Raw genomic sequence first — 14,162 nt, 5'->3', positions numbered from 1 at the left:
AAAACTCAAATTTCCACTTCTATTCCCCCCTTAAAACTCAACCAAACCCAAGGCTAAAATGTGGCCAAAAACCTAAAACTCAAACGGAAGCCAGCCCAGAATTTAGCCCAAGATTAGTGGGGTTGACCCACCATATATGTATATTTTATTTAGTTTTATATTTATAAATTCATTGAATTCAACGGTAAAAAAAAATTAACGGTCCAAATTTAAATCTAACAGCTAAAATAATTTTAAAAAAAAATCTTTCATTTGTTTCATATTTTTTCATAGTATTTAATGAGTTTCATGGTATCGGTTAGTGATTTTTCAATATTTGTCTGAATCTAAATATTTTTAGGTTAAAATGTTCATAAAATTAAATTAAGATAGTCTATATAAATTTTTATTTTAAAAAAGTTACTTTAAGAAAAAAATTAGTCTAAATTCATTTTTAATAATCTGGGGCTAAAATTTTAGGCCAGAAAGATTGGAGCAGAAAAATTATTTCTGAGTTAAAACCTAAATTTTATGGGCTAAAAATTTTAGGTTTTAGGCTAATGTTGGAAATGGTCTAACCAATTGTTTTGAAGGGATTGGTTGGTGTTTGACTGTTGGTGTGATGGGCTTCTTGATGGCATTGCGCTGTTTCCTTTTTGGGCTGTTCTTGCTGAATCTGGTAGTACCAGACTGTAATTACGCCTTTGACCCAAAAGTAAAATTGTGGCAATGGTCCTTAAATTTTAACTAAATCAGAGTAATAGTTTCTTAACTAAAAATTGATTACTAGAGTCCCTTAACCTTTTAAAACGTGCAGTTATGATCTTTTTCTTTAATTCTGTTAGAACTTTCATCAAAATGAGTAACTTGCCATGCACATAAGGTTGAATTAAGGGGCAAATATGAAAAATCAAATGAGAAAAATTATAGCAAGGGTCGCTTAACTCCCTTAATTTTAATCAAATTGGACCAAAATTCCTCAATTTTAACCCAACTGTAACAATAATCCTTACAACATAACTCATTTTGATGAAATTTGTTAACGAAAATGATCATAATTGCAATTGAATTAGGGGTGTGTTATCCATACATCATTTTTTACTTCTCGCACATATTTTGTTAATTTTTGTCCGTTGATCTTCTTCAATTCATTCAATCCGACGGTCGAAAATTAGAAAAGTGCGTAAGAAGTGAAAAGTGATGTGTGATATCACACCTTTTGAATTAAGGATTGAAAAACCGTTGTTCTTGAATTAAAATTAAAGGATATTGCTCCAATTTTTTCAAAATTGATAGAAGGAAGAAGACGAGAAAGGCTCAACTTCTACACTGAACGAGGGGCTGTTTCGTCGAATCGAGTTCTGATTGAAGCTTTCAGTCTCACCCAAGTCTACAGGTAGAAATTTCGAATAATTTGTCTGAAATTGAAATTGAGAATTACGCGTTTTGGGTATTTTTTCTTCTTCTAAATTTCTTCTATTATATAATTCAATTCACTATTGCTTAGTTGTATGATTAATTGATTGGAAAAAGGCACACACTTTTACTCAAAGTACTTATTTTCCCACCAAATCATCTCTAATTGTTTTGCATTTGATTTTTATTTGCTGGGGTTTTTACTCAAAGTATTTATTTACATATCTAATTGAAGCTTCAATTTCCTTTCTTTTGCTGTTTTGGTTTGTGGGTATGATGCAGGTTTTGGGTATTTTTTGTTTTGTATTTTGACATGGCTGAGAGACAAGTGGTAGATCAACAGCACCAAAGTGATGCACAGATGCAATCTCAAATGGCTCCGAGGGAAGACATGGTTTCGTGTGTAATGGCGCTGGAGGTGGCTTTGCTTCCATGCTTGCCTGCCAGAGAGCTTCAAGCGATTGACCGCTCTCCACACCCGTCTCATCAGAGTTAGTACCAATACCTAGCTCTACATGTTTTCTGAGGTTTTTTTTTTTTCAAGCTGTGTTGATGAAATGTTATCTTTTTGGGTGCATTCATGTTCGTTTCGGCCAATTTTTGTTTGTTGATTTCTACATTGATCAACTTGGAGAAAATGAACCTTGTAGGATAGCTGTGTAACGATTTAGAATTGGGATCACAGTGGGGGATGTCTTAGGTCCAAAATAGATAACATCGTATACGCTTGTGTTGGCCCTGGGGGAGAATATCGTATGTATTAAACTGGTTGGCTCACTCGGTTTTGGAGTATCTTGCTTCAGCTTCGGCATAGGAGCGTTTGAGTTATACTGAATCAGAGGAGTTGGGTGATTGGAAGAGAAGGGTGGATAGTTTATTCAAATAATTGTGATGCAGGATTTCCAATTGTTTTGTATTTGAAAACTCTCATTTTGTTTAGCAACCATAGTTGAAATCACTCTCAGATAACTGCGTGTTAGCCTTTGCTCTTTAGTTCTAAATAGCGATAGAACTTGAAGATAACATAATATAATTCTGCCCGGAATAAAATTCACTCATGAGTACCACGAGAGCTTCAATTCTGTCTGTTGTGCATATCTTATGATGGAAAAATTAGGTTCAAAAATACTGTCTGTACATGAGATCCTTCTCTTCGATGAAATATTCTGTTCCTTTAATCTGATATTGTGTAACAAGTGTTTAGGATTGTTTCAGAGCCATTCATTATGATTTGGGGTAAATCTTGTATACCCACCTGAAAAAGTCATGTTTTTCGTTGGCTACAAAGTTCCATGGATCTTTAATCTTACCTTTGTAACAGGGTTGACGTGACCTGATGTTTGAGATGCAAGTAGTCACATGCATAAGCAGAGTTTTTTTTATTCAATCATTTTGTCAATCCTTATGACTGTCACTCACTCTAAATTAGTGAACGAAGGTGAAGCGTCTTCTCTGATCCTGACTTGCACACCGTGCACCAATGTTATTACCTTCTCCTTTGCATTTCGTCTAATGGCGTTTATTTTGCTACTGCTCCAGTTGATGTGGAGAGGCATGCCAGAGACTTTATGGAAGCTGCCAAAAAGCTTCAACTGTACTTTATCGGTCTGCAACGTGAGGATCTGCCAACGAAGGCTGAACAACTAAGAAAGGTCATCTGAAGGCTGTGTTGTTTAGCTTGTCCTTGGACTACCTATCACTGTTTCCTTGATGTTGGTGCATTTTCATTTTTGCAGGAGATTGATGCAATGGAAGAGGAGTTGAGGATAAAGACCGAGATCATCAAGAAGCATGAAAGGTTGATCCAAGGGTGGAAAAAGGAGCTGAAAGACCAATTGGACAAGCACAACACTGAGCTTGAGAGGGTTTAGTTACTTGAGCAATACAAATGTAGTAATCTATGGGATTCTGTTTGTTGGTCGATCAATTTGTAGCGTCCGTAAAGATTCTGTGTGTTCTTTTTAAACATCCTTTGCAATTCAACTCTATCGTGCACAAACTACGATCAGTAAAGATTAAAAATGTTGATTCTACAACCCATTTTGTTGCCAATGGTTCTTGCTTTGCTTCTTATAAAGTTCAAGAGCTTTCAATGAACAGAAAATGAAAGTAACCGTAATATCTCCAAATCTTCCCTCGTTTTCTAGTTTTCGGCTTTAATCTGAGAAAACCGTAGCTTGCCTCTTTTCCTCCTGTTCAGCTTTAATCCAAGCGGCCTACGCAATTGATACAATAAGTACAAGAGTTGGAGATCATACCTTATCACGTTCTAGTTTCGAAACATTTGGCCTCATGGAGTTTCCTAAGCTTAAACCACCCCATTGTTCTTGCAGTTCTCGGTCCCTTGATTTTTTATGAGTCACAAAGAATTTAATTTGGTCTTCTGGTTGCTGAGCAGCAGCTGCCTTCTCTTTTGGTCTCATGGAGTTTCCTAAGCTTAAACCTCCCCATTGTTCTTGCAGTTCTCTCTCCTTGTTTCTTTGCGATTTACCGAGTATCTAACTTGATCTTCTGGTTGCTGAGCAGCGCCATCCTTTTCTCTTTCGAGCCTTGATTTGTGTTTAACTAGAATCTGGTCAGAACCACATGCTTCGTCTGCACGTGAATGCAATTTTGCGTAACTTCTCTTCACTTCACTTGCTTGTTCCTCTGCACAGAACTTTATCTTCTCTTTCTCCAGTCTGGAAACATGTTTTACCAAAACTTTGTCCTATCCCTCGCACTGTGAATCACTGTTTCCCCCCTTTTTCTTTTCGAGTGTACGATATTCATAATTGTTTCCCATTTCCAAGGCTTTCATTTTCTCCCTTTCCAACCTGTGCATTGGTTTGACAAAGATCTTGTCTAAGCCATCTTCAGTCGCTTTAGCTTCAGACGTCAAATTGTGAAGTGAGTTTGTTTCCACTGCACTAGATTTCACTTCTCCAACCTGCAATGAAGATCCAGTTCCATTTGCTCCATCCTAGAATTCTCTTCAACATCTTTATTTAAATCGATATTTTGTTTCCCCACTGATCCTTTGTCAGAGCAAGAACTAGCGTTTTCCTTTGGTTGTGCAACCGAAGCAGATGATTCAACTTTCTTCTTCAACTAAGGGAACCTAACTCCTTCATGTATGTCAGCTTGCCTTCTGTTCTTTGCTTCCTGGACTTCCTTCTCAAGTCTCGAGACACATTTCACTAAGAACTTATCAAGGCCAGGGAGTTCTGAGTCATTCTCTTTTTTGTGATTCAAGGCAGATGTTTTCACAAAGTTCTTCTTGGCCTCCTCAACTTCCTTTTCAAGCTTCGAAGAATGTTTAGTCAGTGTACTTTCCAAGTCAGGGATGGCCTCAGACGATACTTTGTGTCCCTGTGAATTCTTTTGAAGCATCTCAAAATCTCCCCTTGAATTTTTCTTTGCCTCTTCAATCTGTCTCTTAAACTATGAACCATGCTTCAGAAGGATGCTTCCCAAGCCCGGAATGGTTTCTGAACTGACCTTCTCATCAACAGTTCTGTCAGAATTTTCTGCAGCTCCTTCCCTTGACTTATTCCTTTTATCCTTGGCTTCTTGCACTTCGCTTTCAAGTTTAGTCATGTGCTTAACCAAAAACTTGTCTAGACTTGGGAGTTCTGATGCAGGTTGCTTCTTTCGAATCTCAGACTTCGCCCCTGCTATTCTTTGTGGAAGTGTCTCAGCAGTAGAGCCTGAATCATGCAGCTTGCCTTCTGCTAAGGCAGCATTTAAACTACAAGTAGCAATTATAGTGGCAAGAGAAGAGAGTTCATCTTCTTGCAAACATTGAAGTCTCTCGAGCATCATGTCCGCTATCGTTGCCATATTAAGTTTACCAAAAGACTGCCTTCTGTTTTTCCTCTGTCTCGCCTCTAAATCTGCCATTTTTTCTGATTCAAATCATTGGAAATGGTATTATCGTTCTGAGACACACTTGATAGGACTTTTGAGTAACGCGGCTGCTTCTTTTGCTGCCATTTTCTCCCTTAGGACTTTTGAGTAATGTGGATTAGAATCGCTTAGAGTCTCGTGAAGAGTTAAATTCATCGCATCTACTCCTGTGAAAAGCCAATAATTAGTAATCTGATTAACATGGAAGTTAATCCAGATAAAATGCAGAGTGTTTGTTAAAGAGAGAAGCGAAACCTGCAGCATTTTGATCTTCCTGTTGAGGTAGGAGTCCGCTTTTTTTCTCGGGAACCAGTTCAGTGGAGAGCTTCTACGATGAGAAGGCTTCTTAATTTGTGATGTGGATTTGTTAACAGAATTCAGGGTTGATAGGCTAGCCTCTTTCAAACTTCTAATCTGCAGTATTGAAAAAAATGAAGAAAAGAAGGATGTAAAGCTAAACGAAACGGAAAGAGCAGGACTTGGAACAAGATCGCTATTTGGTATCGGAAAAAAGACATAAGAACATCGAAATATAGACACACAAACACCAATTTGTAAGAGAGATTTACAAATAAATAAACAAATAAACACGTTCAGCATCACAAAAATGTAGAGAGATTTACCTGCACGGTAAATCATTTCATCTCTTCACTCTTCAGCCAAACAAATATTTACCTCTTTCTTTACAACATCCATTGTATGATTGTAATGATAAAGATATCTTACCAAGTGCAAGCCATATGAAATTAAGCAAATGATGGTTAGATTCCATAAATGTTGAATGAAAAAGGGATGCCAACTTGCATATCTTGTCCGAGCGAAGGTAGAAGATGGATTAGCCATGAAGAAATCATATCCCTCCCAATCCCCACACAAAGGTAGGATTAGGACGGAGAAGTTTTCTTCATGGCCAATCCAACCTTCACCTGAACAAAATATGCAAGTGCGCATCCGTTTCTTCACAAAAGATTAAATGAATTTAGTGAATTATCCTGGCCAAGCCAATTGTAGACACATAACCCGTAAATGAATAATTTCTTTGCTTATGTGCTCGTACACCAAACTCAACCATTTTGTTTAACCAGGTTCAGTTTTTCTTAAACATGAAATTTGAACTTAAGATCTCCAATCTCACACCACCCGTCAAACGACTCAAACCCCACTTGAGCTACTCGTGAACATGATGACGACTCTATTCTTAAACCATAATACTTCCTTCGTTCTTGTTCTAGTAGACACTTTTCAACTTTATGGAATATGCAGTGTCAGACACACTTGGGTTCGTACATTGGAAATAGGGTATTCTTCTTGAACTCGCTACGTAGTTCAAACCCTCCCCCTTTCAAAAGTTCTTATGAATTTAGTATCACTTAACCTACCGTTTGTCAAAACATTTGATTTTCAGACACACTGAAACACGACTGAGATACAACATCTTACGGTTTTAAAAGGGTGCTGCATTGTCATTTTTAAATATAAAGGGTCAAATTATAGTGTTCGAAAGTATAAACATCTACCTTTGTGGTTTGTTTGGGTGGGATGATGGAAGATGAACATGATTCCTATGTCTTGCCAATATTTATAAGGAAACTCAAAATTTCAATTTTTCACAAACAACTCACGATTCAAAGTACCATTTATTTAGCTGTAAAGCTACACAAAAATCCTTCTACAAGTGACATGGTTTTCAAGGCATCCGGCAGTTCAAGCAGCACCCGATCATCGACCTGTATCCAAGACCAATTGTAGTGCTGCTGCAAGAACCCGGTTCATTGTCCAGCACTGACTACACCATGGACTGTCATAATCACCAGTTCCGGAAACAACTCTTTCAGAATGAAACAACTCTTAATCCATATCTTCTTGGTTTCTAATCCACTTTGTTGCAACCCACTTTTACCCTTTGCTTACAGGGCAGCTTCTGTGAAGAGATGTCTGCAATTTGTTTATACATTCGAGATGAGGAGAATAAACCACGAAAGATAAGCACCACAAGAGACTCTTTGTTTAATCACCGGTAAGAGTGTGAGAAAGAAAGAGAACCAAAATGACCGTTCCAATTTTCAAGCCCTAAATAGTTGTTGATCCTCTGTATACGGACAACTTCCTCAAATAATACGTATGCCGAAGGAAATGGAAACATGTTTCCCATCCCACTTCACATCATTCACATCATTCACAAATGGAAAAAAGCATCAGAGATTTGATTTAAGATTAGTAATTTACCGGATCTATTGTCCCATTTGGAAACATGGAATAAAATAAAAGTCCATCCCCTTGCTTCGGCATAATTTTTAAACCGATGCATTTCCTGTAATCATAGCTCATACCCATCTCTGCACCATTCTGCGAATAACAGTCGTAGGATGAGTACCTGGAAATATACCACTTACATTTGAAAATAATAGAGTGTTAAAATTAACCAACCTCAATAAGGGAACACGGTTTGTCCACCTTCTTCAACATTAGACAGATACAACAAGGAAGCAAACTGCAAAATTGAGTGTGATGGTGCAACAATTAAGTGTCAATGGTTTAAGAAAGAAGCAACATCAATATCTACAGAAAGGTGAAACCACGTGCTAAAAAAATGGAAATTCTGCCTAACCTATAATCATATATTTGTTTCAAACAATTTGGTGTGACGCAACAAATATACTCCAATGATATAACTAGAAAAGTTTCCAATCGAAATACCATTTGATAATCTGTCATTATAAGTTTGTTCATCACCAGTGAAACAAAACAAGCCTCATTTTAAAATATGTACTGCAGAAGATAAAATACCAAAAAACCATAAGTTGACAAGCACAACTGATTTCATCGGAAGTAAAATTGTTACCCATTATTGCCAATAAAAACTCATATTATGAACATGACACAACGTTCAAGTAAATTCATGAAGATTGCTTATTGGTATGCTACTACAGAGATTACTGTCCAGGTCCACAATTCTGATGACAAATCACTTGGTTCTTTTTTCATATATTCATTTATTTTATTTTTTTGGCTGGTGGGGGTCATTATTAGGTGCATAAACAAGCAAACTATAAAGGTCGTACCCAGTGCACAAGGCTCCCGCTTTACGCAGGGTCTGGGAGAGGTGAATGTCGGCTAGCCTTACCCCCAATTTATGGAGAGGCTGCTCCCAAGTCTCGAACCCGAGACCTACCGCTCATAAACAAGCAAACTATCATATCAAATTATCAGGGATCTTCTAATTGGCAGGAACCGACAAAAAACAGGGTGGAATATGATAGCACAGATCATAACCGAAAACATTAAGGAGATGCTCATTAAGTATGTACTCTTTGGCTTTTCTGTTGGCCATATTCCGTTGGATTGAATGCATCATAATGAGAATCGTAGTTTTGGCCAATCTCATACCGCAAAACGTTGAATGCCTGCAATATGATGATACCGTCGCATTACTCAGATTAATTTAGAATTGTCCTGTAATGAAAGGTTAACATTATACAAAGTTTGTGAAAGTAGAAACATTATTAAATACACCATTTTCTCTTTGCAAAAAAGAAAATAACTGTTTTTTCTATAAAAAAAAAATCCTAAAAGTAGCATTCAAACCTACATGAACAATGAAAACCATTTGCTTAATGGCTTTGAAATTCCAATTCATTCTTATGCATTACCCCAAAGAATACATCAACAACAACAACAACAAAGCCTTTTCCCACTAAGTGGGGTCGGCTATACCCCAAAGAATACATAGTTAATAAAAAAATACCTCGCTATGGGTTCTTGGTAACATTGTTTCCCTGGCTATATTTTCCTCAATAATATCCAGGACTCCACTATCATCTTCTGATGCGCTAATAAATGTGCCTGAAATATAATCAAGTATAAACTGACAGTTAATGTAACAAGCTGAGAAAAGTTCTCTGTAAAGTACCTTAAAACTAGCATATGCAACATTGATCATCTCCAAAAAGTCCAACCAATGGTGATTTGTTGTGTTCTATGAGATAAAACCAATGCAACATCCAACACATAACTTGATGAAAGAAGGTATGAGAGTGTTACGATACAGAAGGTGAAGTGGCAAGGACCTTTCAGAAATCATCTTCCATAACTTCCCTGCCAAATTTTTTTCTTGTCAACGGGTTTCAGGAAACATTAAACTGATAGTTTTACAAACTTTACAAAGATGAGGCACTCAAATAAGCTAGTATAGCAGAATTCTAGAAAGTTTTACTGGTAGTTTGAAGAAACATAAAACATGAACTCAAATGATATTGTAGTTCACTTTGCAAGTCACAGAACACAACATGTCCTGACTCATAGGAGAATAAGTCTCAACTTGTCAAGTACACTAAAAAACGAAGGTTCTGTCCGAAGAAAATAATCATAAAAATGTATTATCTAGAGCATCTCACAGCACTATGACGACCCCATCATATTACCGTAGTACCCATTTATTCCAACGGTATGACATCACTTTCTTGTACATAATTTGGATCAGGGATCAACTGTGTTTTTAAAATTCTAGGATGACAAACTCATATGGAAGAAAATGAATTAAGTAGACATTCTTTCAACCATTCCTCTCCATCAATTATAACTTAAGAGTAAATGGGACCGCCCTGCTTATCGGGGCAAAATCGTTTTTGTCAACACACATCATGAGCTCCCAGATACTCAAATCTAAAGATTATAATTTTTTAATGGTAAAGATGCTTAAGGATTGTGCAGCAATGGAGAAATAATTAAAGAGAAAGTTATTCTTCCCTACAGTCTTGTGATTACCAAATAGTAACTCATCCAACACCTTGAATTGGTCCCTCCCTCTCCTTTTCCCCACCTAAAATTCTCAATCATTATACCTATTCAAGTGCTCACCGTGTTGAGACGATAAACAACTCGAAAAACGAAAGAAAAAGATACCTTGTTCGAGCCCCCTTTGTGCTCTCGGCAGTCTCTCCCTTTCGCAATGCCAATGTGGACGGCCGGAGCTTCATCTTCGCCACTGCTCCGCAGTTGCAAATCTCGGAAAATACAGAGCGCGCGGTCTCCAACTCAAAACCTGCCCGATCCAACAAGTCACAAAAAACCCAATTGATCGAATTAAGCAAAAATAGATATTACTGATCACCTGGAATGGAATCGACTGGATAAAGCCGTCTCCACTCTCCGGTGTCACCCTGCAGTATTGGACCGTGATCTTCGTCGTCTTCCGATTCCAGCGTTCTGTAGACAGGTCGAGAGCCGGAGAGGAAGAGAGGGACGGAGGGATGGGAGAGGAGGGTGGAGATGAATAAGCCGGCGAAGAAGAAGAGGGAGCAGACGAGGAAGACGGTGGGTAAGCCCAACTTTTCTCTGGAGTTCTTTGCTTTCACTTTCATGGCGAAGTTTTAAATTTTTTTAGCTGGTTTGTTTGCTTTCTTCTGATTTTTTTTCAGTTCACCGGCGAGCTGAGAGCGGCATCGGCTCTTCGGCCTTCTTTATTTATTTTTGGCCTGAGGCTGTCCTGAGGTTTTCGCTCTGAGGTCATCTCTAATGGTGGTGAAATATAAAAACCCCAAAAAAAAGGGCTAATATTGTCTCATAATTTATTTTCAATATATCACTTGGTTATAGTTTAAATAGAGATCATTAGACGTCATTCAATACTACGATCTAATAGGGATGAGTTCAATTTCATTCGGTTCGCTATTTTGTTAAAATTGAAACTGAACCGAAGTTTTGGTTCAGTTTGATTTAATTTTCTTTCGGTTTTTTGTCGATTTAATTTTATTCAGTTCGGTTTCAGTACATTTTTGGTTTTTTATTTTATTTTATAACACTTGATCATTTTTAAATATGGAAGTTAGAAAAGAGGCTTACATTGGTAGACTAATAATAAGAAAATGGGGAAGGTGGGAAAGTGGGAAGGTAGTTGTACATATACGAGATCATATAAACCAATCATATGCTATCAACAACCTCAATTGTAAAGAAAAATTGTCACCGTATCTATTCAAAAAGCAAACAAATAGAGAAAATTTTCAAAGTTCCAAAGCCTTCCAAAACTTTACTCTATAACCATGAAATATTCTCCTTAATTGAACCAAGTATGCTCTTTGAAAAAGCCCTAGACTTAGTTTCAATGACACACCCCAATCCTAGAATCAAGGCTTGCTAGTTGTCGCGTGGGCGTGACGTAACCAAAAGTGCGAGGCGGAAGCAATAGATAAGAGAAATACGAATAAACAAAAACCAAATACTAGCAATAATAACCAAGTAACGTGCTAGAGTAAGTTTAAGTGTGAAACACACAAATTCAGAGCATAAGTACTAGGTGCAGTCAAGTAGGACCATAACTAAATTACAACACCCGCCGGTGAGTCCTACATTTATGTAGTCTGTCAGTACGCCATGGGAATCCTCGTAGGCCACCAACGCTGCTAACTAGAACCCGGAGGGGCATAAAACAAAATTGAGTGGGTCAGTAAAACCAAAGTTTTTCAAAAACATTTCATTTAAAACATTTCTAACCCCTCACTGTAAAACCTGTATACTTTTCCAGAAAATAACATAATATGCATATAATCTTCGTATATCTCAAATCACAATTCTTTATCAAAACCCAGAAAATATGCCATGCCATAAATGTCAATAACATATTAAGAATGCATCAATATAACAGGTGACATAATGAATCAACCAAAGACCCTGTAGTTGGTTCTGTACGGTTAATTCCATAGCTCAATATCCAAACCAACCAGAGTCACCACGGTGACCTGTACGGCACTACTCTGCACATAAGTCGGAACTACCTGAAGTAGTCTGTACGACAAGAATGGTATAATAATACGCTCTAGTGCTTCTCTCATCAATCATCTGTGCACATAATCTAAGGTCACCTACCAGTCAGAACCACCTCTAGTGATCTGTACGACTAGCATGTCGGAACCCTCTCATGGTCTGTATGACATGCACCTACTTGGATCCAAGGTAAGCGTGCGGTGCGGGTGAATAATATAAGTACTAACACCAGGGGTGCAGGTTATGAGCTCTCAACGCAATTCATATCATCAATAAACTATATGAATAACATAAAACTCACATGATACTCACCTGTGCGTCCACAACACCATTTCACATATATATGCATCAATTACTAATTCATATAATTCACAATATGCATGCATGGCATTTTAAAAACGTACTTTCATTTAAATTCAATTTCTGGGAAAAATCAATAGTATATAGGTAAATACAGAAAATACTGCCCAATCACTGGTAAGTCGAAGGGTCGTAACCCCCGTGACGTCCCTGGATGCGCTCGTCCTCGGGATAGGTATCACCTATATGCAAAACAACTATAAAAACATTAATTAAAGCACATAACCGACAATTCGTAATAACTTCTCATACGGTGCTTACCACAGTGACCTACTTGACGTCACGGACGTCGACATATTTTTAGAAAAAAATTTCGAGGCTGCACGCGCCCCACACGCGTCATCTTCTTCCTCCAGTCGCAGGAAACTAGAGAGTTTTCAATTTCCTTGTTCTCTGTCATTTCTCAACCATTTTCCATGAAATTTTCACCAAAATGTCCTAAATCACGAGGGGAAGAATGCTATACCTCTTTGGAGCCTCAAAACCTTCGAAAATCATGTCGGGAAACTTCACCAAAACCGGCCACCTTTGAACTAGGGTGTCCCGACGTCCAAAACTTCCAAACGAACGTCCCCGAGCTTCGTGGGAACTTCCTAGAGCTCACTATGAGCTTGGATTGTCCTAAAAACCAACCATTACAAAGTTCATGAATAGTACTCAATTCGGACCTTGAGTTTTCAACGTGAAAACGAAGGGTTTCTTACCTGAAAATGGTACCTTTGAGTTCGTAGGGCACTCACGAACACAATGGTGCTAATATCCACTTCGATCCATGAAGTTTCAAGGGTTTTTGGGTCGGTCCGTACAGTTTCGAGAGGGAGAGAGTGAGAGTGACAGAGAAGGAGGAGAGAGAGAGCACGGGGTGAGGGTATCCCGTGTGTGTGTGCGTGCGTGGTCCATCCCAAAACAAGTCCAACTTCTTTACCTAAGCACACAAAACACATATAACTTTTAATCAAAATTCAAACTTTCCAAAACTTAGGGAAAATGCATTGTTCAATAATATGTCACACACCCACCTTAGCACCCGTCAAGGATAATTTCGTCATTTCACAACCTCGATAAAAAGAATCACGGGACGGGCTGTGACAATCCTCCCCCCTTATAGAATTTCGTCCTCGAAATTCATGCAACCAAACAAGCCCTTAATATTCATAAAACAACCTCGGATACATCTCTCTCATTCGATCTTCTGTCTCCCAAGTAGCTTCTTCTACTGAGTGGTTCCGCCACAATACTTTTACCAAGCTCACAGTTTTATTCCTTAGAACCTTGTCTTTCCAATCCAAGATAGTCATTGGTTCCTCATCATACGTCAAATCCGGATTAATGTTGAAGCATAATGTCAAAGCATCAAGACATGAAACACATTATGTACTTTAGATAACTCCGGAAGCAACTCCAATCTGTAAGCGATTTCACCTGAGCATTTTGAGTAGTCTCATCCACAATCTCTGGGCCTTCTAACACTCTTTCGCCAACCTCTGACCAACACAATGGCGTACGACAAGCTCTACCATAAAGTGCCTCAAATGGTGACATACCAATGCTCGAATGAAAACTATTATTGTAGGCAAATTCCATCAAGTCTAGGCGATCATGCCAAGAATCACCAAACTGTAACACTGAAGATCTTAGCATATCCTCTAACGTCTGAATAGTCCTCTCTGATTACCCATCGGTTTGAGGATGATAAGCAGTGCTGTAAAGCAGTTTCGTACCAAGAGCTTCCTGAAAAGCTACCAAAAACTTAGAAG

At 38.1% G+C, this 14,162-nt stretch overlaps 1 protein-coding gene and 2 pseudogenes across 2 annotated transcripts; 1 reads left to right on the top strand and 2 right to left on the bottom strand.

Annotated features, from left to right (window-relative positions):
• The first annotated feature begins 1,207 nt into the window (after positions 1-1,207).
• LOC126586002 (mediator of RNA polymerase II transcription subunit 28-like) lies at positions 1,208-3,431 on the top strand. Of its 2 annotated transcripts, none has more exons than XM_050250657.1 (4): positions 1,208-1,375; positions 1,678-1,886; positions 2,935-3,047; positions 3,132-3,431. In XM_050250657.1, the coding sequence occupies exons 2-4, from the start codon at positions 1,709-1,711 to the stop codon at positions 3,264-3,266; spliced, it is 426 nt and encodes a 141-aa protein (XP_050106614.1). In that variant the 5' UTR covers positions 1,208-1,375; positions 1,678-1,708; the 3' UTR covers positions 3,267-3,431. The 2 variants fall into 2 exon arrangements, with proteins under 2 accessions (XP_050106614.1, XP_050106615.1); XM_050250658.1 differs by lacking the exon at positions 1,208-1,375 and adding an exon at positions 1,496-1,531.
• On the bottom strand, positions 3,387-5,486 carry LOC126584287 (spindle pole body component 110-like; annotated as a pseudogene).
• Positions 5,487-6,848: 1,362 nt separating this feature from the next.
• LOC126586004 (probable prolyl 4-hydroxylase 9) lies at positions 6,849-11,033 on the bottom strand (annotated as a pseudogene).
• Positions 11,034-14,162: the final 3,129 nt, after the last annotated feature.

This window comes from Malus sylvestris, chromosome 10, assembly GCF_916048215.2.
Source record: "Malus sylvestris chromosome 10, drMalSylv7.2, whole genome shotgun sequence".
NCBI lineage: Eukaryota > Viridiplantae > Streptophyta > Magnoliopsida > Rosales > Rosaceae > Malus > Malus sylvestris.
The sequence above is the reverse complement of the archived record's forward strand: the minus strand, read 5'-3'. Positions and strand labels throughout refer to the sequence as shown.

Bases quoted from the DNA above. Each gene is read 5' to 3' on its own strand.
- LOC126586002 (XM_050250657.1), top strand. From the start codon at position 1,709: ATGGCTGAGAGACAAGTGGTAGATCAACAGCACCAAAGTGATGCACAG. The intron at 1,887-2,934 runs GTTAGTACCAAT...CTACTGCTCCAG, and splicing joins TCCACACCCGTCTCATCAGA to TTGATGTGGAGAGGCATGCC. The intron at 3,048-3,131 runs GTCATCTGAAGG...TCATTTTTGCAG, and splicing joins AGGCTGAACAACTAAGAAAG to GAGATTGATGCAATGGAAGA.